This window comes from Dermochelys coriacea, chromosome 8 (assembly GCF_009764565.3).
Source record: "Dermochelys coriacea isolate rDerCor1 chromosome 8, rDerCor1.pri.v4, whole genome shotgun sequence".
Classification (NCBI taxonomy): domain Eukaryota; kingdom Metazoa; phylum Chordata; order Testudines; family Dermochelyidae; genus Dermochelys; species Dermochelys coriacea.
The window spans coordinates 47880774-47901625 of NC_050075.1; the positions used below are offsets into that span (position 1 = coordinate 47880774).

General features: G+C 47.9%; 1 protein-coding gene across 7 annotated transcripts in view; it reads right to left on the reverse strand.

Moving 5' to 3' along the window:
* The window catches only part of PBX1 (PBX homeobox 1), a 249883-nt gene that overhangs the window by 27632 nt on the left and 201399 nt on the right, over window positions 1-20852 (reverse strand). For 2 of the 7 annotated variants that reach the window (XM_038412949.2, XM_038412943.2), the window contains exons 5-7: window positions 16639-16829; window positions 16006-16141; window positions 9715-9874 (exon numbers count right to left, since the gene is read on the reverse strand). In XM_038412949.2, coding sequence (XP_038268877.2) covers window positions 9715-9874; window positions 16006-16141; window positions 16639-16829 — 487 coding nt within the window. Of the gene's footprint in view, window positions 1-9714; window positions 9875-16005; window positions 16142-16638; window positions 16848-20852 lie in introns of all 7 variants that reach the window. The other 5 variants (XM_038412945.2, XM_043520213.1, XM_043520212.1 and 2 more) reach the window with 3 other exon arrangements.

Consider the following 20852-nt stretch of genomic DNA (forward strand, 5'->3'; position numbering starts at 1 on the left):
CATCTCTTGCTTACCAGGCAAAGAACTTCCATTTCCTTTCTGCACCGGGGTTATTTTTTGAAAGGTAAAAGTATATGATAATAGTATTACTTTGCATTCATATTGCATCTTTCCTCTGAGAATTGTCAAGCACTTTGCCAACCTCAGTGAATTTAGCCCCACAAGCAGTAAGAGAGAATTGTTATTTCCCCTTTAACAGCTGGCACAAAGAGCTGAAATGATGTTTTCAAGGGCACGCAACAAGTAAGTGGCAGAGACGGGAGTAGAACCCAAGATTCCACCGCTGCTCCCTGCACTAACCACAAGACAACACTCCCTCCTCAAGTGGCATGGGATTGTTCTATCTCCACCAGGGAAACTATTTCATTCCACCCTCCCACACTGCTGGTTTAAAATAAATAAATAAATACAAAATACACCTCACTGATATTTGATTGAAAGTTAACAAACCAGACCGTAGAATGGAGAAAAATAAAACAAACAGCCGCAAACTCTAATTCTGAATAGCGGCAGTGTCTTGGCAATCATAAGGGGCACGCAAGAGGCCATTTGGAAGATATACACTGCTACTGGCACAGCATCTTCTTACAGTGGATGTGCCTACATAAATGTTAAAATATGTCTTGCTGCTGATGGAGATGCAACCATAAATATGCGCATACCAATGCGCTGCATGTATGGATGCATTTGCATCAGAGCAGTAATTGCCGAGACAGCCCTTTCCGCTGTCGGTAGTGCTGTTTCAGCATTCTGCTGTCTATGTACAAGCCATGTGTGAAAATGAGGAGGGCCCAAAGTCGTGGAGAAGCAGCTGAGAGGGCCTAATACACTAGTGTGGGAGAGGGGGAAAGAGGTGCCATCAGAATGAAGACTCCAGTGGCATCCATGAGCTTAGGAGGTACTATCTAAATGCACCAATCAGAAGAGGCTCCATCACAGATCTAATATGTCACTCTAAGGGTCCCATGTTACGTGGCTCTAGCTTTTGAAGGGTCACCACAGCCTGACCTAGGACCCCCAAGAGCTGAAATGTAAGAACGGACTTTAGCTTGTAAGTTCTTTGGGGCAGGGTTCTTTGCTTTGATACATGTTCATACAGAGTCTAGCACAAAAAGTCCCCCAGCCTTGCGTGGGATTCTTGGGTGCTATCATAATGCAAACCATAACAATAATTAATTGACAGGAAAAGCACCTGTAGCAGCTGCTGCTGTTTAGCATCTGTGCTTTAGCAGATGATAACCCAAGACCTTTGCACCACTCGTCCCTTAGCTGGCTTCTCATCAGTAACTTCCCAGTTCCATTCTCCTCATTGGCTTCCCATCCATCCTCTCTTCTTCCATCACTTTCACTGGCTTATTGCCCACAATGACTGAAGTGTGTGGTGGGGGATATGGTCACCGTTCACACATCCTTGAAGAGTACCACCTCCAAGGAGGGTGATAAACTGTGATCTGAGGAGGTACCACTAGTTGCAATGGGAGGAAAATAAATATTAAATTTGGGATGAAGGTTGGATAGTGACAGGGCTTCAGCCACACAACAGCCTCCCACAGAAAGTGACAGAAGCTTAGACATTTGGTCCACTTAAAACCAATCAATTAAAGGCACTGGGGAACATGCTGTAGAGGAAAGCCTGTATGGGCCAAGGGGAGATTAACTTCATCATCATGGCAAATCCCAAAGGGATATAGCCTCCTTGTAGATTGTGTGCCACCCAGATCAATCATGCAGGATACCGGAATAGCCCTTTTGCAAGGTTTCATTTAGTTATTTTTGCCTTTTTGGCAGATAAACTCTTGGCCGTTTCAGGTACAAGGACAATTGACCAGGTTGTTGCTGGTGGCAGGTTTCAGCATCAGCTTGAATGCACTGATCCCGGAGGGGAGATTAACTAGACATGTCTAAACAGGTCTTTTCCACCTCTAATTCCGGTGATCTCCACATCCAGTTCCCAATTGCTCCCTAATACTCAAACATCTTCATGACTTGCTCACTGTCAATCCTTCTCCTTCATTTTCACTTGCTTCAACCTCCGTGCTGTCCCACCACTCTATTCCCAACTGCCCCTTGACACTCCTCAATCCCACCTTGAATCCTACATTTCACAGGAACATAAGAATGGCCAGACTGGGTCAGACCAAAGGTCCATCCAGCCCAGTATCCTGTCTTCTGACAGTGGCCAATGCCAGTTACTTCAGAGGGAATCAACAGAATAGGTAATCAAGTGTTGCCCATTCCCAGATTCTGGCAAACAGAGACTAGGGACACTATCCTTGCACATCCTGACTAATAGTCTGACTAATGGACCTATCCTCCATGAACTTATCTGGTTCTTTTTTTAACCATATTATAGTTTTGGCCTTCACAATATCCTCTGGCAAAGAGTTCCACAGGTTGACTAGGTGTTGTGTGAAGAAATACTTCCTTTCCTCTTACTAATCGCTTTCAGTGAAGTGCCTGGTGATGCTGCGTTCAAAGGGCATTACAAAGAAGGGCATGTTATACAAATCATTGCTGTGCCCATTGTAGCGAAAATCAAGTCACAACTTTGTCCACTGCGCCATACCATGAAACACTCCGGACACCAATAACGTGATGGGCTTTTATCACACTGAGTCCTCCTAAGTCATCACTGCCAAGATGAAACCCAGGACCAGTAATTCTGCCTGCAGCCACACACATGTGACCGCTGTTTAAAGTCAACGGGGGCTGCATGCCTCTGTTGATGAGCAGAATTTGGCACCAGACATGCAAAATACTTTTCTCAGTATTTCTACAACCATCTTAAATGATGGAAGAACCCGTCACAGGCTGGTGATTTCAGTGGAACTCTGACACTTGACATCAGCTGAGGATCTTGCCTTAAACATCTCATTTATTTGGCCTCATTGTTTTTTGGCTTCCTTTTTGCATGTCACACTTAACATGGACAGTGAAACTTACAATTATTTACCCAGCGCTGCAAGTGCAAAGGGCACCTGAATGTCCAGTGATACAGCTCCCATCCTGAAGAGCTTATGCTGGATTTCCATCTAATGTGACCAAATGCTACCACAAAAGGACAGAGGAAGGCAGAGGTAATAGAGGCTCAGCAGCTATCAGATAAGGCAGAAGGCTTGTTGGCTTTTCTGGCTTGTTACAGACAAAGCGGGTGTTGGTTTCCCATTGGTGCAGTCCCCTTAAAGAGCAACATAAAAAGGGATTGGGGGCTCTGCAGCTAGTTTTCCTCTGGACACCGCACTGACAAAGGGTGCAGGGTGTTGTTTGTCAGAGGTTTGTCAGCTCCATCTGAGCTGCACTGCTCAGCACTTCTGAGTCTAGAGAGCTCAGCCTGTGTGCCCTGGGAGGGGGCCGGGTGGCTAGGGTGGGGCATAAGCGGATCTCAGGATTGGGGCAGGATAGATGTGATCCTTACCCTCGTCCATGTGTTGCTGAGTTCTTCGACTCAACGGAAGCACCAAGCTCCAGCAATGTGGGCACCCCCAAGGAAAGCAGCGGGAGTAACGTTAAATCACTTCCCATGCCCACTGCTCTATGACGCCCGTCTTTGCTCCGCATTCCCTTCCAATTCCAAAGTCTGGTCCCTCTGCTCAGGGCTCTGCAAAGCTCCATGCCTTCAGTCCATCTCTAGCGGCTCATTTCTCTCCTGCTTGGGCCCTGCCAATTCCATTGCCTCCATGTCTCCTTAGTTCACTCAAAGGGCCCTAGTCCTGGAATATCCAGCCAGCAGACAGCCTCCCTCTTCATCAAATCCCTCCTCTGCACCCCCATTTCCTGTAATCCCTGAAACCTGCCCTCTGAACTGAAAATGTATCAAAAACCCAAAATGTGCCCCTTCGATTCACTGTATGTGCCCCTCCTCCCAGAACTCCCTCCCTCTTTGTCATTGGCCATTTAAATTGGGGGCAGGGACCCTACGGGATCTCCATGTACAGCACCATGTACGCCCATGCCACTGTTCAATAAATGACACCATTAGACAGGCAACATATTAGGCTCTGCCCACATTCATCTCCCAGTCATTTCTCCCCTTGCACCTTTAGTCTGTCGCACTCTGGACTGATATCCATTCATCGCTCACTCTTCTACCATCTGTCTAGCTGCTACAACGATCACCATCAGCTGCTGCTGCCTTGGGGCTCTGCACAATACAGACCTGTCACAGCCAAACTGGCTGCTGTGGTTGCAGGCAGAGGGCTGGGTGTCCAGGAGCCGTAAAGGAAGGTGCTTTTGCAGCAGGTAGGTAAACATTGCCTCTTCCTCGCCCAGCACGGCTGCCCTCCCAGACCCGAACCATGCTGGCTGCAGCTCATGTTGCAAGCTGCCTGGATTGGATGGGCAGACAGGGAGCAGCTACACTAGCCCATTTGGAGCATCCAAAAGGGGTCATCGGGGTCTGTTATGCTTTTTATGGTTCTTGGCACCAAACTCTAACCCTCTAAGGACTGGGCAGGACTCTATATGCCTCTTATCAGCCAAAGGCACCACTCCCTAGTCTGTGATGCTCCCAGACCAGGGAATACCAGCCTGGGCCAAACTGCCAGAATCCCATGTGGGCCCTTTCTTCTTCTGCCCTCCTTCCCCATCTTTTATTCTGTGAGCTCCAGCCATTTGGCCTCCTCTATTCCACTAACCCCTCCTGGCTCCAGCATGGACTTTCACCAAAGGCAGCCCTTCTCCATGGGACTGACAGGAGGTGCCTGCTCCCCCAGGATGGATTGCCTTTGCTTCCCCTCCCCTTTCTTACACTCTGACTTTGTTCTCTCTGCTTCCCTGCTCTCTTCTCCCCCCTGCACTAATTCTACCCCTCCTTGCCCCCAGCTCCTCTGCCAGGATCTGCTTACCTACCCCTGTCTCAGCTCCAGAGGAGTTCTCTTTGACACCTCATCAGCTCCTCTGTGGGGCAACCTCTCCTTGCAATTTACCCTCTCCCTGATACTGGGGAAAGGGGAGCCAGTTCAGCGAGGAGGGTGGAGGTAGGGGAAAGTGGAGTACAGGGGAGCCCTGCAGAGATGGCATTTCTATGGTGATCTCTTCCCAAAACAGAAGACCACGGATGACATACTGGTAGCCTCTTGTGTCCATGAGTACTTGTGAATCTACACAATACAGGGCGGGGGTTGTTGCATACACACAATGCAGTTGGTTGTCATGCCATCCCATCGGCCACTCCCAGTTCTGCTCAGCACTATAATTAATCATCTAACACTAATGCTGCAATAGCATTTGTCTGCCCGACTCGGCATCCCGGCCTCATTGTGCTAGGTACTGTATAATTGTGATCCCCGCCTCTGCTCGCTGACAGAACTTAGAAGACAGTGACATGTCAAGGATGGTGGGAAGTGGGGATACAATGTGGATAGACATTTTCCATTTTGTTTTTGTTATTAGACCAATCAAGGGCCAGCGACGCCCAGAGACCTCTTAGCCTAGCCTCCGTTACCTGGCTGATTTCTGAGAGGCAGAGATGGGTGTGCAAGAAGCCTGTCACGTTAAAACACATGTGCTAATGGGGGGATGAACTGCAAATACAGTAAAGCAGGGCTTCCCTGCCAGAAATTAAACGGGGGGACTGGCGGGCTCATGGAGCACATGACACAGCCTTTGACATCTAGCCACCAGTCCGGACCCAACCCAGATCTGTAGCAGCTCTGCAGTGTGAAATGAATTGGGGGTTGGCCTTGCCACAGTTCCTAGTAGGCAGGCATCCCACAACAGGAAAACCATCCTTGCGTTTGGTCCTAATTAGCCATGGGACTGAACTCGCTTCCCACCTCCAAGTGCAGATTTCTGCAGCTCAGGGTAGAGATGGTTTCCTGGGGTGGTGTCTGGGGGAAGCTTGCACTGCTGTAGCTGTTCTGCACTCACAGAGGATGGCAGTGCACAGAGCAGCTAGACTGGCATCTCCCCCCAGCACATGCTCCCCGTCCAAACATCACAGGCTGAAGGAAAGAAAGCTCGGACATTCCAGAAGGGAAAGGGGAAGCCAGACCCTAAGAGTGCTACCGTGGTGAAACTGACAAAGCCGTCAGTCACGGGGAAGAGATGATAGAGGCCTCTTGGGGAGCACAGAGAGGATCTGGCATGGCAGGAGGATGTTCTTAGCTGAAGAGACAGGGTGATGCTTGGGGGAGGGGAGAGGCTCTGAAACATGGAGCCTAGAGAAATGAGAGGATGGTATTTATCTCAGCAGTGACTCACACAGTCAAATCACCTGGGTTCTGTTCTCCGATTACACACCAGAGATACTGCTCAGCAATCAAAGGCCCATAGTGTCTGATGCACAAGGGCCTCTGCTGGCAATGGGGCAATCACTGGGGCCCAGGAATCACAGCCAGGCGTAGCGCTGCCTCTTGCTGTCTGCCAGTACCCGTGGATCCTGTCAAAGGCCAGGTGTCCCAGAGGGGCTGGGTGTGACTTCTGAGACCATTATCAACAGTCTTCTCAGGAGGAGCTAACAGCGAGAGAGACCAGCGCACACTGCCAAACCTGGGTGATGTTTGAGAAAGGGGTCAGGACTAGGGCATTTTCCCCCCATTGAAAAGGGAAGCAGCAGCTAGGGTCTTTGGCCATAGGACAAAGCACGCCCAACGATCAGTGTGTTGCTAACCCCACTATCACTTCTCATAAGCTGCTGTGAAAAGGCACTGGAAGATAGTGATGTATTTTTATCTGTGAGAGCACCCTCCCCTCAACAGCTAGGTGAACTATGTCCCATGGGGTGTGTTACGGCAAGCCTCGGTGCATACAATAGGTGCAGATAGAAAAGCAACATTACTTTGCATTTCTCCAGCGCCGTCCATCTGTGAAGCTCGCAGCACTTTATCGCTGCTTACCAACCAAGCCTCTCAATCCCCATAGGAAGCATCATTAATCCCATTTTACAGATGGGGAAACTGAGGCTCCTGGAGGGGAGGGGACTTTTCCCAGGTCACTGAGACCTTGCTAAAAGCAGAAGGAATATTTTCGAGGCATGGCACTGAGATCACTCGTGTCCCTCCTACGTTAGCACTTCCTCCAGGGCTAGCACCAGCGTGCAGCAATGTCGGTAGAAGAAGGGTACATGATTTTGGGATGTAGACACACATCTTGAGAGAGTCAGAAACAAGACCCAGGAGTCCAAGTCCTATGCTTTAACCACAGGACTTGAAAATGCAGGATCATGATGGTTTACTGCAGGGTCCGTACAATTTACACCTGTGACACAGCCATGCTCCTGCCTGTGGGAAATGTCACAGGAAGAGCACAGCATTGCACCATTATTCAACTGGGGCAGCCACTGGAGGTGTGGCTGTTATGCTGGATATGGGCCAGATCTAAAGCACATTGAAGTCGATGGAAGACTTTCCCTTGGCTTCCATGGGCTTGGATCAGGCTCAAATTGAGCAAATAGTAGAAAAATGAAAATCACACACCCTGGCTACAAGTTTGTGTGGATTCTGGACTCTGATATTCACAGCCTCCAATTTGAAAAAGATTATTATTAAATATAATACACATACACAGAGCTGAATTTACTCTATGCCTTTAAAAAGGAGAGTTGCCAGTATCAGGAGGCCCAGTCTGTTCAGCTGTTTTTACTTAAGATCCATTTGCAAAGTGATTAAAAGAATGTAGAAGTTTGCAAATTTTTAGAAGTATTTGAAAGAAAAAAGGTGTGGAAGCCATCTAGTACTTCCCTACAACAACAAACCAGTGAGTGCACCCTGATCTTCCTGAGCAACCCTACACTAACAAACCAGTGAGTGCAGCCTGCCCTTTTGAGCAACCCTACACAAACCTGCATGCATGATGGGGAGAGAGCACAGAAGCACAGGAATTGCTGGTCAGACCTGTGGTCCACCTAGTCCAGCGCCCTGCCTCTGACAGTGGCTAGTACTGGAGGCTACAGAGGAAGGTGTGAGAAACAATGTAGTGGGGCAGTTATGGGATAACCTGATCGCCAGGGAAACCTAACCCCCAATAGTTAGAGGCTGTTTTGTGCTCTGAACCATAAATGGTTTATATCCTAAACAATACCATAGTTCACATAGAACCATTTAGAACCCTCCACATGGGTCAGCTTCAGGGTTTGGGTGCAGATCTTTAGATCCACAGCATGGGACATGAACTAAAGGAATAACTGATAAAAATCCAGCAAGGGGATAGATTGGAGTTTCAAGCCCCAGAGGGATTGTTTGGAGAAAGAGTGAGTAGTTTGTTCTTTTTGGAATCATGGTTCCCTCACTATCCAATGTGATGTTATTTTATTTGATTGAACCCTTGTCCTGTTTTCCCTATCATAGAATATCAGGGTTGGAAGGGACCTCACGGGGTCCTCTAGTCCAACCCCCTGCTCAAAGCAGGACCAATCCCCAATTTTTGCCCCAGATCCCTAAATGGCCCCCTCAAGGATTGAACTCACAACCCTAGGTTTAACAGGCCAATGCTCAAACCACTGAGCTATCCCTCCCCCCTATATAGCTTCCTCCCATTTCTACCTTCATGTTCAATGTCTGTCTAATTCAGACTGGGCATTCTCGGGATCAAGACCATGTTTCTTTAGGTCGCCTGAAAATGCCATACCAAGTACTGGCATGATGTTAGGTTTCCTAATAATAGGAAATAGTTTCACTGATACCAAAATACCCATTGCCTGTTTAACATCTCTGCTGGCCCTGCATTCAGAAGCATACCTGAGATCAGCCCACTTCATGCACTGGAGAAAGGGGTACCATAATCAGAGACCAAGTTGAATGATACAGAACCAAATGTATTCACATTTCCCTCCTTTAAGCAAAATAAGCATATATAGATATATAATTTATATATAGAGAGAATTTAAATCACATGGCAGCCATCAAGTTAACCTCTGTTTCTTTTAATTAGGTCTCAAATCTCCCATCACATTGAACAATCGGTACAAAGAACCTAAAAATGTCCCTTTTGGAGTAATGGTGACTCTATCTGGTGGAACTGTGCACACATCACCACTAGAATTAAACAGGGGGCACATCATAGTTCTTTAGCAAAAGAGTTGAAATCTGGGTAAGAGGAACTGATCAAACACACATTTGTCCCTTAAAGCAAATTAAATGAAAACCACAATAAACAGGTAAGGAAGGGGAGAGGTGGGGGATGGACAAACCAACCCCTGGATTTCCTTGAAGATAGAAGATCTCACCCAATACTGATACTAAAGAAAAATAAAATTCACACAGAACACATACTTGCGGGTGATCCAGACATTATGGTGCGAGCAGCCAAAAAATTGAAGTATAAAAGTCCACACAAAACAGACTGAAAATAGCATGATCTGGAACATCCTGTAAGTGTTGGGTCTTTTTTTTTTTTTTTTTTTTTTTTTTAAATCAGGGTCACTCATGCTTTCAGCCCCTGGTGAAGTAAATCAATTGTGCATGGACAATTTTTTTCTCCTGAGGAGCAAGCAACTCAAGCAAATTTTTAATCCATGCAAAACCCCCAACACGTTACCGTCGGTTACACAGCATGATCACATCGCTTTTACAAACGAAAAAACAGAATGGAAAAAAAATGAAAAAAATTAAATCCATATTTGTTGTTGTTGTTGTTGTAAAAATTACATAAAAACCAACCAACCGAAAAAAGAAAACGGAAAAAGAAAAGAAAAGAAAACACAGATATTAAAGGAAAAAACAAACCAAAAAAAAAACCAAAAACGAACAATAACAACCCAAAAAAAAAAAAACTAACCAGCTGAATTGGGAGTTGAGGGTGAGTTAGCTTGGCTTCCATGGGCTGACACATTTGTAGCAGTGACAGCCGTTTTGGCAGCATAAATATTGGCTTCCTCTTGAAATTTACCTATGTTCTTCTTGTACCGGATTCGCTTATTTCCAAACCAGTTTGATACCTAGAGCGAGTTCAAGAAAAGACAAAAAAGTTAACGTTTCACCTTTGACATATTTTGGTGGGGACATGGGGGAGGGTTAGGAATGGGGAATAAAGCAATTTAAAGCATTGCAGTTTTTTCTAAAAGCTTTGCAAGGAAAAGATTCCACCTGCTGACTCCATCCCAACCCCAGTGACCCCCAGAGCAGTATAAAGTCAATAAAACCAATGCAAAGGCGAGCACATGCCTATTCTTTCAACTTCAATTAAAGGCAAACTGTCAAGATAACAATATTGCCAATGCCTAGCATTCCACAATCACGAGACAGGTTCCAAAAATCAAGAGACAGGCTTAAAAATCATGAGATTTAAAATAAATCGGGGTGGGGGGCCTTCATTTCCCTTCTGGGATTTGAGCCTCTAGGGTGCACGCAGGTCATGTTTTAAAGCTTTTCTCTGCCACTATGAGGGCTGTAAGCTTACTTACAAAAGCTGAGATTCTCCCATAATCACAGGACTCCAGGAGCTGTCTTTTAATGGGAGTCTAGCTCCTGCTTGTGACTTTGAAAACTCCCTCGAGACCATTATTAAATGTGTTAGGATTTTAAAAATCTAATTTGCTTTTCATCATTTATCTTGCTGGTTTCCACTCAAGCTTGAGCCAGCCAGGTCAGTTTCACTTCCTGGTTCTGAATGCTGCTGGGTTCGGGGTCCCTGCACTGAAGAGAAAGATTTTCATTTTTTAAATAAAGCGTTTCAACTGAATGATCTAGGTACCCAGGAAACTCTTCTGTTCGGTTTTGATTGTGTAAACTCCAGTCCCTGGCTCCTCTAAACAAAATGAAACCGTGTGCCTAAAACTAAGCAGTGTCCCTTTAATGAGAATGCCAGTCCCATGCACTAGGAAGCTGTGACTCCCTCCCAGACAATACTCATACACACCCTGGTTTAATGCTCTCTCCATCACAGTATCGTGTGCTGCTCTTTGGAGCACGTCCCAAAAGAATTTACAGGTACAGCTGCTGCACTGGTTACTCTGGTCTGGTCTACACACACACAGTTTTACCAATATAACTCAAGGTTTAACATCTTAGCTAAATCAGGGCAAAACCTATGTGGACACTTAATCCAATTTAAACCTGGTTTATACCAATTGAGCTTGCATCAGTTAATAAACTGGTGCAACTTCTGTGTGCAGACCAGGCTTCCAATGGAAGGAGAAAATGGAGATTGTTAGGGGCTTTGCTGTCTGCTTTTTTTGGTTCGGATTTCAATTGGAGCCCCATTTCACAACACTGCCAGATGGTTGCAATCCCAAACTGGCAACTCAGATCATGCATCCCCAACCCAGATGCAGAGGAGGGAAAGTTCGCAAGGGCAGCCATCAGTGGAGGTGTTTCAGCAGAACTTTGCAGAGTCTGCTGCGTGCATGGCGCCTCAACTATCTACAGAATTCCAGAACGAGACAGATTGAACTATAATTTATAAATACAGACTGAATTTCTTCAGAAGTAATTAGGGAAATGGACCAGAGCAGTGGCTGGCATTAATTGGTGGAGTTCCATTGATGTCGACATCAGTTGAGGATCTGGCCATATGCAATGAATCAGTGTGAGAGAGCACCATGGAGAAATATTAACAGCTAGGCTCTAATTGCAATTGCAATTAGTATCCATTGAGAATTTTAAAGAACATAGCTTTGAGTCAATTGCATAAATATTTGTGGTGGGCAACCCCCAAAAGGTCTGGATAAGCACCCGAAAACTTCGAGTCTGGATGTTCATCTGAAATACAAAAAATTCTCGAGTTGGCAAAATCGGGCTGCGTTTCTCACTAAAACAAGCTTTCTGAAAGTTTCTGATAATTTCTAGTGTGCCTCAAACCTGGCACATGCAGTCCCATTTGGAACCACGTAACATTATTAACAATAGTCTCTTCTCCTCACTTACACTGTGGGTTGCACCCATCAATCTCAAAGAACTTTATAAAAGCAGGCAAGTATCATTCTCATTGGACAAATGAGGAAACTGCAGCAGAGAAAGGTGTCATACCACAAGTTAGTAGTAATGCTGGGAACAGTACCCAGATCTCTCGACTTCCATTCTGGTGCCATCTATGAAACCAGCACTAAGGGTAACCACAGGTACGGAACTGAAACGGGCACAGAACTTTTAAAAATATCGGAAAGATTTGGGCTTGAGTTTTGGAAGCAGATTTTGAGTGTCTTCTGGTTTTATCTGGAGTTGTCCCTCTGTTTCTAGAGAAAGACCAGTTATGGCAAAAATCAATAGGTTCCTAAAGGACTGTTCAAAAAAAGGGCTGGAGTGAAACCGGACTGCGTTTCTTGAAGGCTGAAAGTCCATTGAAATGGTGTCTTTGTCATTGGATTTACCACCAATTGCGCTACCAAAAGAGGATGGGGACATAATCAGACATGTCCCCATCCCCTTGTTAAATCAATGGCATTCCCTATTTCCAGATCTTTAATGGATCATTATGGAGGTTGCAGGGTGCAATTCTTGATGTGAATATTGAGACTTATCTGCATAGTTAAAAGATTCAGGAAAAGTTCATGCTAATACCTGCCAGTCACCAGAAGTGAACCACTACCGGTGGCACTTTAGAAACCTCTAACAGATGAGTGGGTTGGATGGGCAAAGTCCTGAAGACCACTCTGCTCTGCTCAGATAAGCTCTACCAAACCTAGACGCTCATCTGAGAAACTTGGGTCTACAACCTTGAGCCGTAACTCTCTGGAAAGCAGGCTCTCTTCTAGAGTTCTGGACTTCCTTTTGGTTCCAATGGCATGCCGTGGAGCTGGGACTCTTGGCATTTTGATGGCTCCATCTGGAAATGGAAGCAAAGAGTGCAGAGGCCGGGGCAGGAATGAATAATGGAGCTTGGGACGGGGGGGAAGTTGGCTGAATTTGTTCTCATCTCAGGAGAGGTTCACGGTTTGGGGTGGAAGGTCTGAGGACAGTGATAGGAGGCTTCTGATTTAATCAATGCTGGGTGTCTTGTCCATTTCAAGTCCCAACAGCAGGGTCAACAGACACAGAGCTGGTAGGATCAGCTGTAAACTCCTCTTTTATGGGAGCTCGTTTCTGGAAGCTCAGTGATCGTGGCCAGTTTTCAACGACCCTCCTCTCAATATGCCCCAAAAATAATCCTTTTCCCTCTGGCCTGGAGCACTCTTCCTGCCGTGTCATATTTGTTGGTGTTGGTGGAGCGCCCCTAGGCTTCCCGGAAACAGAAGTGTTTCAATATGCCAGGCTAGACAGACACAGACAGGCCCCCAAGTGCCTTCTCCTGCACTTGCTCTCATGAATCAGGAATAGTTATGTTTAACTTTGGGATGAACGGGGGTGCAAGTAAGCCACTGTTCAGGAAGTGCTAAGCACCACCCTCTGAAAATCAAGTGCCCTGTGGACCTTCCAGTTGGAAACCCAAAATCATTCATCCCTATTGAACATCTTGGCCTCACTTTTCAAAACCATGCTATCTTATGCAGGATTTCCCCAGACAAATCCATCTGCGTTGGCACCCTGCCTTCTGAATACACCAGTTCAAGCTATTGATCCATCTTGTCAGGAATCCTATTTTATGCTAATCAGATCAGACCTGTGGCTTGTTGAATCGGATATCCTGCCTCTATGCATAAACCCATTACTGGAAAAGTCCAATATTCCATTTACTCTGGTATGTCACCTCCTAGAACAGTTAGCCAGTCTTCTGTAGGCTAGTCCTGTCCCTTAAATTGCTAGCCTGAATTAGGATTCGGGTGATACAGCTGAGACTTTTGTCCCGTTCTAAATGCTGGATATTTTGTCACTGGTAACTGGTCCAGTTAGTGTTTTGCACTCACTGAATAATTGCTGCTTGTTTCACTGCATGGAAAATAGATAAATAATCCCTCCTGAAAGGGATTTTCTACGATGCCTTCCACCTGCAGGGATCCCAAAGTGCTTGACAAACTTTGCACAGAAATCCCTTGGCACACCATTGCGATGAGGACACCTCTGGAGGGGAGGGCAGCAGCTATTTAACAATGCACAGCAACACTGCACTGGAAGGGAAAAACGTATCCAGCTGTGACTGAAGGGTGAATTTCAGGAGGCAGAATGGAACTACTGAGATTGTAAATTGGCCATGAGATAGAAGTTAACAGCCCATCTCTTGCAAAAAGGGTCATACAACCTCCAATTGTAAGGAACGCTTCCACTTCTGAGTCAGAGGGAAGAGAGCCAATGATTGGTTCACTGACACCCTTTTCAGCAAGATCCAGGCTTTCCTTTGAGGCCTGACATTGAAGTAACAGAAATTGGATGTCTTGCTAAAAAAACTCACTCAGAAGATAAGGGCTTGATGCAGAAATCACTGGATGAGGTTCAGCCCGTGCCATGCAGGTGGTCAGACTGGATGATCACAGTGGTCCTTTCTGGTCTTACAATCTATGAACCCAGGAACTAAGATAATTGTGTTTGCTTTGTGAGAGCTGAGAGGAGCACAGCCCAAGACACCATGAACTGAGGCAGTTACAGTGCAGGGAGATTGTCTCTCTTCACATAGTTTTCAAAGGGGAATTCCATTGACCTGGTGCAGATAAGCACTCAACTTATCTGTACTGCTTTGGCCTCAAAAACCATGTGAGAATGGAAATCCTTAGGAGAGCAGCAATGTTTCCTTATTTCAATTTGGTCAGAAAGATCACAAGAACAGTTTTTCTCCTGGAAATTGGCTCTTTCTGCTCCAGGCACTAGGGAGTGCAGAGATGGCATGCGAATTACAAAAAAGTTAATGGAACTTTGTTGGATCCCATAAAAACATCCAGGGTCAATTCAAAGTTTGGGATGAAACACCAGGACAGTGCTTGGTTTCTTTGAACCAATGTGCCCCATTTTCCATGTGTAATCTTGGGATGGACTGATGGTCATTTGGATTTTCTAAGTCGATGACATGGTTGTTGAATGGAGGTCACTACATGAGCATTTAAGGAGCAATTAGCAAGATTCCCTCATGATTACAGATGACTACAGTCTCCAATTTGATGTTCCTTCCAGAGAAACTAAACAGCCACACTGGGTTGAGATGTGGCCCCAGTTACTGTTGTCATCTTCATGTGAATGCGTGACCCAAATGACACCACAAACCTGTCTGCGAACATGAGGGAGCACAAGATGGCTAACTCCCGGAAAGCATGTGGATTGGCTGTGGGCAAGACTACAAGAGGGCATGCTGACTGGTTCCAGACTTCAGCCTCTGGCAGCCAAATACACTAGGAGGAACAGGGGAGGATGGAGGGAAGGAAGGGGCAGAGCATAATTGACACCCAAGAATGTGGCGGTTGCAAATTAGATTCTCAACTGCTCTGCTCAAGCCTTGCATCAGCATGCCTGCTATAGACCCCAGGGGCACAGAGGCTATTCACCTGCTCCTTTAATTACATGGGCATACCTTGGGGTGTAGCTAGTGAATATCCTGTTTCCACACAGAAATTGCATGTCAGCAGATGAGAGAGGCATTGCATTCAGCAAATACAAGAATAATTACCCTCCATGCCTTTAGATGGAAAGAAACAACCCTGCAAATCCACTTCCCACCCCCAGCCATGAGACCCTCATCCCAGAAATCCCACTCTAGCCCCGGCCACCTTCCTGGGCCTTGCTCACACAGCTCCAGCAAGCAAACCCCTGCCAAGCCCCGCATGTGTGTGTTGGTTTTTCTGTAGCTTGTGAGGCCAGGCACTGGCCAAACATAGCACTTGCCCCAGAAATCTCTTGGTCGCCTTGCTCAGCTCCCACTCTGCCACCCCCACCCCCGCAGCATGCCCCCCTCAACCTCTACTACCTAAATTCCACATTGGCTCTACTCTGCAATGTCCCAGCCAGCCCCTGCCCGGTCCATCTCCATCCCTTCCAGGTGACTGTCCTAATACTTCCCCTTCCAATACACCTCTCTTCCTCAATGGGCCTTTTCCCCCATTGTTCCATGCAGCCTCCAATTATTCTCTTGCTACCAATCTAGCACTCACCCCACAATTCACCCACCACAGCTGTGGAGATCAGTAAAGAGAAGCTTGCCTAGTTATTTGTGCCCTGTTGGAGAAACGCAAGGCTGTTATTTTGGTGCTACTCCCTTCACCCATCCCCTTACCTGTGAGACTGTGATGCCGCACTTCTTGGCTAGCTCTTCTTTGGCTTCCTCACTAGGGTAAGGGTTGCTGAGATGGGAATAGAAATACTCATTCAGGATTTCCGTAGCCTGCTTGTTGAAGTTTCGTCTCTTCCGCCTTGGCAAGGAGAAAATGGAACAGAATCAGGGCCAAGTCTCCAGAAAGAGGGAAAGTGTTCCGGGGATGGGAATAATATTTTGCCGTTCCATGGCACCTCTTGCCTCTCCATTGCAAAGTACTTTGCAAACCTCCTCTGCTCAAGCTTTGCAACACCTTGCAAGGAGCGCTCTGGACCCACCTGGCCTCTGACCTGCCTTCCCCCCCCAGCCAGTGCCCTGGTTAGGAGGTTGGCCCTCAGGCGGGCTGGCGAAGGAGATCGCATAGTCAGGTATGTCAGGGTGGGTTGGGGATTTGATCCACTTGCGTCTCAAACCACATTAACCCGTCTGTTCTGGTCCCTTGCCTTCATACTGGATCAGACCATTGGTTGTCCCACCTCTGCCAGACCAGAGCAGATTTTACAGTGTCTGCTCTGCCTAAAGGCCAACATGAGAGATGAGACCCCCTACCCCTGTCAAAGCATTTACTCTCAGGAGGGAGATGGGCAAACTTACCGCGCATCTAGAAATCGGGAGCGCAGGATCATGACAGCTTCGCACGTGCTCTGCTTGAGCTGCATCTGGATGGAGCTGAATTTGCGGTGGATGATGCTGACCATCCGCTCAATCTCCTTTGGCGAGATGGGCCGGGTCCTGCTCTGCTCACGCAGGAGGTTCATCACGTGGGTGGTGAATTCGTTGCACGCCTGGGACGGCAAGAAAAACAAAAGAAACCCCGGGATCGGAGGGTCATTCGGCCATGTTCAAGACTATATGGTGCCAGCAGAGCTAGGTAAGGACACCAGCCCAGGGCCCCAATGGAGATCCAACCACCCAACCGTGACCTGACACCACACCCGTTTCTATAGTGTTGGACCACTTCCCCTTTCCATGGTGGGAATCAAGCTGCCTGCAAGGTGAAACTTCAGCCCTGAGACAGTAGTGAGGGTTTTTAAAGGAAAGAGCCTTAAAATGAGCCAGGGAGGAGATGAAACTGGGCCCAACCCTTCAGAGTATCCTTAGCGGCCAGACAGAGAGGACCTGTTGGGTCATTTAGAGTTTGATTCACAGCCCATTGAGAACTTGAGGGAAAGACTCTCATTGACTTCAATGGGCTTTGGATCAGGCCCCTTGTCCACTCACCGGCTTGTGTGGGATTATTCCTCCCCTCATTTTTTTTTTTTTTTTTTTTTTAGTGTTTTGTCCAGTCTAGGATTTAAAAATGATCCAAGTAGTGGAGCTTCCACCTTAAGAGGACTATAACACAGCCTCTCACCTCTACACCATCTTCCTGCTGCTTAACCTCCATTGTCCTCTGCTTGCTTCCATCCCCAGAACCCTGTGTCCTCCTTGGATCACTCTAACCAAGCCCTCCCCTTCCCGAGTGCTCCCATCCTTCTACCAGTGACAGACAGTTGCAGTAGGGCCTTCCCTTCATCATGACTGCACATGGTCGGCTTTTAACCTTTCTTCAGTTTGGGAGCCCTCCTGCCCCTGCATCTATACGGCTGCCCCTCCTTCAGTTCCCTCCCGTTCCTCTGTATCTCTCTGGTGATGGGCTGCCTGCCAGGGAAACGAATTAAGTGAGAAACAGGACAATAACATCCAGAGATAACCTGCGCAGCCAGCGTCTGAGACAGCGATGGGGAGTCACTGCATAGAATCCAGAACAGAATGGGTGTTTGGGCAGAGGCCTTGGGAATTTTAAGAGGGATCAGAAAGGAAGGATAGTCCAGTGGGTTGGGTTAGTCTGGGACTCTGGAGATCTGGGTTCAAGTCCCTCTTCTGCCACAGGCTCCCTGTGTGGCCTGAGGCAAGTCAGTTAGTTCTCCGTGCTGCAGTTTCCCCATCTGTAACAGAGTTAATAGCACTTCCCTACCTTGCAGGAGTGTTGTGAGGATAAATACAATAGGTGCTCAGACACTATGGTGGTGGGAGGCCATATAATTCATATCTTGCCCAAACCCTTCTCTCTAATTAGCTATGGGCTTTAGAACAGGCCCTGATTAACACCTATTGGTACCTCACTTTGAAGATGCAAAGAGTTCTGTAAATGCTAATTACTATTACTGCTGATCCTCACACCAGGCCTGGAAAGGGGTGTAGGACCGCACACACCTAGGCAGGCAGGCAGGGAAGAGGTTTAAAGCTGCAGCGGGGGAAAGGGGGAAGAACTGTCCCACTCTGAATGACTAAGGAAGGGAAAGGAAGAGTCTTCCATTGGGGGTCATTAGAGCAGAGATACAGGGAATGAGGAGGCCAGGCTAGGCTGCCTCTCCATAGTGAGAGGAAAAAGTTCTCTCTCCTGCCAGGCAGAGAATGGGTTTTCGGAGTAGGCTGCCGAACCCAAACTGAGGAGGAGTTGATGCTGTTTCCTTGCTGCTCGGGGAATGGGAGGAGCTGGGATGCATAAAGCCTTTTGTTTGGGACCAAGGCTGAAAAAAATCCTACCCCCTATTACTTTTGCTTTGGGGTTGGCTGGAGGAGCCAGAAAAAGATAGGATTTGCCTTGTCAGATCAGAACCACCGTCCTTTCAGTCTGGTAGCCATACTGGTCCCTTCATCCCTGACATACTGGATCAGATCAACATCTTGACCAGTCTGGTATCCCACCTCCTTCCATTCGCAGGCAGACCAACAATTTGACTATACTGGCCGGCGATCCTGCCGAAGTACCCAGTGCCTCATGAGATGAGCTCTCCCATAATGCACATGGTCTGTTGTGCAATGGGGTGCCTGGGAGCTGGCAACTCATTCCTGATTTAAACCCACCCAGGATCAGCTGCTGTTCTGATGCACGTGAGGTGGCCTGTCCTAACTCTGTCTGTGCTACAGATGCTACTTATGGTTGGTCCCAGGTCTCGGAGTCCTTGCTCCTCAGGATGGGGAGAGAGGTGCCAAAGGACAGGATGGTGGGAGTTAGCCAGAAGCAAGCGTGGGGAGAAGCGGGTGCTGGTGGCTCAAGTGCACCTTGGGCTACCGATACGGGGAACAGTTAATTCTGCAGGCATGCAAGTCCCAGAGAGAGGGAGTGGAGTCAGAGCCCCCCAAACGACCCACATCAAGTGGCTGCGAGCACGGAAGTGACACAGACCTGCTATAGGTTTCCAGCACACCTGATAACAAGTCAATAATGATAATAATTAAAGCAGCGCAAGACAGGCACCCTGACATGAAAGGGCAAGCAGGTAATCACTGGAATTATTGTGCTGATGGCATAGCACCGCCCCACCCCGCGCACTCCCACCACCTGCGGTCCCCCGCTCCTCTCATTTCCATGGGGGTTTGGATTGGGCAGAGTTTGTTTCTAAAACATTTTCTCCGCCTGCTGCATCAGATGCTGGATGCTGGCAGGTCCGTGCAGCCAGGGGCTGCTGCGCCAGAGGGCAAGCAAACCACTTAGCAACACAGATGACGGCCCAGTGACTTGCAAAGCTGTGTCGAGTCACAGCAACATCAGGTCCCTGAGGTGTAGCCAGACACTGGACCTATCCCAGCCAGATCCTGTGCCCTGGGGCCAGCATCCCGGCCAGTGGGACAGCTGTGACCTGGAGGGGAGGTCTACCCCACACCTTAGGCTCATGAGACCACCCACGTGTGTGATTTCAAGTCAGCGCAAACTGATGCTGTCGGAATGCAATGGTCACAAACCACATTCCGCCATCAAGCAGAGAAATCAAAGCGTCTGGAGCTGAACAGCCACGTAACTAGCCTGGCTAAAGCGCAGCTGCTTCTCCAGGCCCTGTCTGAACAGGGAAACCTCTCAGCGGGCCCCACAAAAGCTCTGGATCCTCTCAACCTCTGGTCTCCTTGGGGAACACCTAGTAGGTCCTCTGAGAGCCCTTCCAGCATCCCCTTGGGGCTTGTCACCTCTCTTCGCACTCTCACAGGGCGTGTAGGGCTCTGCCATTGACAGGCTGCAGATGGATCCAATCACCTGCTGCACCATCTTGAAATGGGCTGAATTCTCTACAGCCACCAGTGCCGGCAGACTGAGGTTCTCTGGAAAGTGCTGCCTGAGCCCTGCCTCTGATCCCGAGCAGGGAACTGGAGAGGGAAAGCTGTTCTGATTCTCTGGCCCAGAGAGATGGCGGCTTGGTGGGACCCAGGACACAGCAGGGAAGATCAAGACAGTCCTGGCCAAGGTGCCTTCTCACCATCCCTTTCTGTGCCATTTCGAGAGCAAAGGTGGAACAATGTCCAGGCTCTTTGCACATGTAAAGTCATGATAGTGACGTTACGGCAGAACCAGTTATCCAGAGGTCTTGGGAGACATTCCAAAAAGGCCAGACAGCCACGGGACCTCTGCCCCGTCTTGGACTCACGGCTCCCGTCGACAGCTGCCTGGGCTCCCCAAAGCCACCTCAGCAGGAGGACAGGAAGCTGCATGGCAGGAATTCACTACCCAAGTCTTTATCCACTGATCAGACTCCAGGACAAAGATTAAAAATCAAAGGTGGGGGGAAACATCTGACCCTGGGAAAGCCACGAACTCCAGCAGAGTAGGACTTGGAAAGGCAAGGGTTATCTGACACATGCTGTCCACTTATACTTCCCACCTTTGCCCACCTACTGCAGTCAGACTACCCTTGCTGCTGGTTTTCCCAGCACAAAGGAGGGCTCAGAAATGCAGCAGAGAGGGACTAGGCAAGAAGTAGCCCTATGCCAGCAGCAGGAGTGCAGCTTGCAAGCTGTCCTCTGGTTAGGAGTACTGTGTTCTGGCTTTGGGC